Raw genomic sequence first — 1,696 nt, forward strand, 5'->3', positions numbered from 1 at the left:
ACATTTTATGCCAAGGGATCAAACTCAATCCTGAGTATGCTAAATGGACCCTCAGACCAAGCGGGTGGTTTTTTTGTTTTTGGTGTTTTTTGTTTGTTTTTTAGTTTGTACGGAAAAGGAGAGAGGAAAAACCTTCAAATAAACCTATAAACTTGACTCTATGAATGCTGACAAATGGCCTGGAAAGAGCCAGTGCCAGCTCGTTTGAGGAGACCACGTGGTTACAGGCAGTTCTTGCCCGCTCAGGTCTCAGCTCGAGGAAAGTGGGTAATAACCGGGGGACTGTGACTGTAACGTACGGCAGGTCTGGCGGATGGGGCGGGCTTAGCGAGCAGGGTCTCCTGGGTACCACAGGGGACGCAGTTGGGAAGGCTTGGGCCGAGGCCCCGAGCCCGCGTTCCTGGCGGGCGCCCGAGCGCCTGCGCGCTGAACACAAGCGTTAAGGAGCAACCGCCGCAGTAGTCGCAGGATGGCTTCCGGCTTCAAGAAGCCCACCGTGACCTCCATCAGCCAGAAAAGAAAGGTGGGGCCCAAGCCCGAACTCACTGAAGAGCAAAAGCAAGAAGTTCGCGAAGCGTTCGACCTCTTCGATGCCGACGGCAGCGGCACCATCGACGTGAAGGAGCTCAAGGTGGCCATGAGGGCGCTGGGCTTTGAACCCAGGAAGGAGGAGATGAAGAGGATGATCGCCGACGTGGACAAAGAAGGCACGGGGAAGATCAGCTTCAACGACTTCTTGGCCGTGATGACTCAGAAGATGGCTGAGAAAGACACCAAGGAAGAAATCCTGAAGGCGTTCAGGCTCTTTGATGATGACGAGACCGGGAAGATCTCTTTCAAAAACCTAAAGCGTGTGGCCAAAGAATTGGGAGAAAACCTCACGGATGAAGAGCTCCAGGAAATGATTGACGAAGCCGACCGAGATGGAGACGGCGAAGTGAACGAGGATGAGTTTCTTCGCATCATGAAAAAGACCAGCCTCTATTGAGTCCGTTTATCCCGCAAGCATGTGTAGGGAAATTGAGTAATTGGCTGGCTTCCCTGCTTCTCGATTTGTGAAACCTGGACTTAGAGGCCAGAGCCATCTCTCCTCTTACCCCTAGTTTGTCTAGATAGTTCTATTTCCAAATCTCTAGCTCTATTATAGAATTTTCAAATGCTTTTAACGTTGAGTTTTGGTTTTCATTCCCAAGAGCGGACCTGGGTTGAATCAAGGTCCTGAAACTTCGCTCCAGGCACCATTTGCCTTGCGTTGGTGGACACCCTCTAAACTGAAGGCGAGGTGGCTTCTTGAGACAATTAGCATTGTGGTTCCCTTGTTGTTTCTTTGGTATTCTTAAATTATCTTGCTTCCTGTATTATTGCTTACATTCAAGTCCTTCTCACAGGTTGAGGTGAAGTCACTAACAGGCCATCCAGCCATTGATTATCACTTAACTGAATTCCTGGTTTGAAGGAAAACAGTGCAGCCACTTATGGGCTCAGAAAAGGTATTGTTCTAAAGGATACACTTGTTTTTGGCTGGTGGCAAATGGTGCAGCTTAGATTATCCTCTGGCTTCATCACAGGCAAATGACTCTTGATATGCATGTACCTTAACTACTGTGGATTATTCCAGGCCACGATATATTCTTGGGCTACAGAATAAAAAGAAAATTTACTATTGGCCCAAGCAAAGTATGATTGCTTAAGAGAT

General features: G+C 48.6%; 1 protein-coding gene across 1 annotated transcript; it reads left to right on the forward strand.

Moving 5' to 3' along the window:
• The first annotated feature begins 268 nt into the window (after window positions 1-268).
• Window positions 269-1,160, forward strand: CETN1 (centrin 1). Its single transcript, XM_043444210.1, has one exon. The coding sequence runs from the start codon at window positions 470-472 to the stop codon at window positions 986-988; it is 519 nt and encodes a 172-aa protein (XP_043300145.1). The 5' UTR covers window positions 269-469; the 3' UTR covers window positions 989-1,160.
• The last annotated feature ends 536 nt before the right edge of the window (window positions 1,161-1,696 follow it).

The sequence above is a fragment of the Cervus canadensis genome, chromosome 23, assembly GCF_019320065.1.
Source record: "Cervus canadensis isolate Bull #8, Minnesota chromosome 23, ASM1932006v1, whole genome shotgun sequence".
NCBI classification, from domain to species: domain Eukaryota; kingdom Metazoa; phylum Chordata; class Mammalia; order Artiodactyla; family Cervidae; genus Cervus; species Cervus canadensis.

Bases quoted from the DNA above. Each gene is read 5' to 3' on its own strand.
- CETN1 (XM_043444210.1), top strand. From the start codon at position 470: ATGGCTTCCGGCTTCAAGAAGCCCACCGTGACCTCCATCAGCCAGAAA.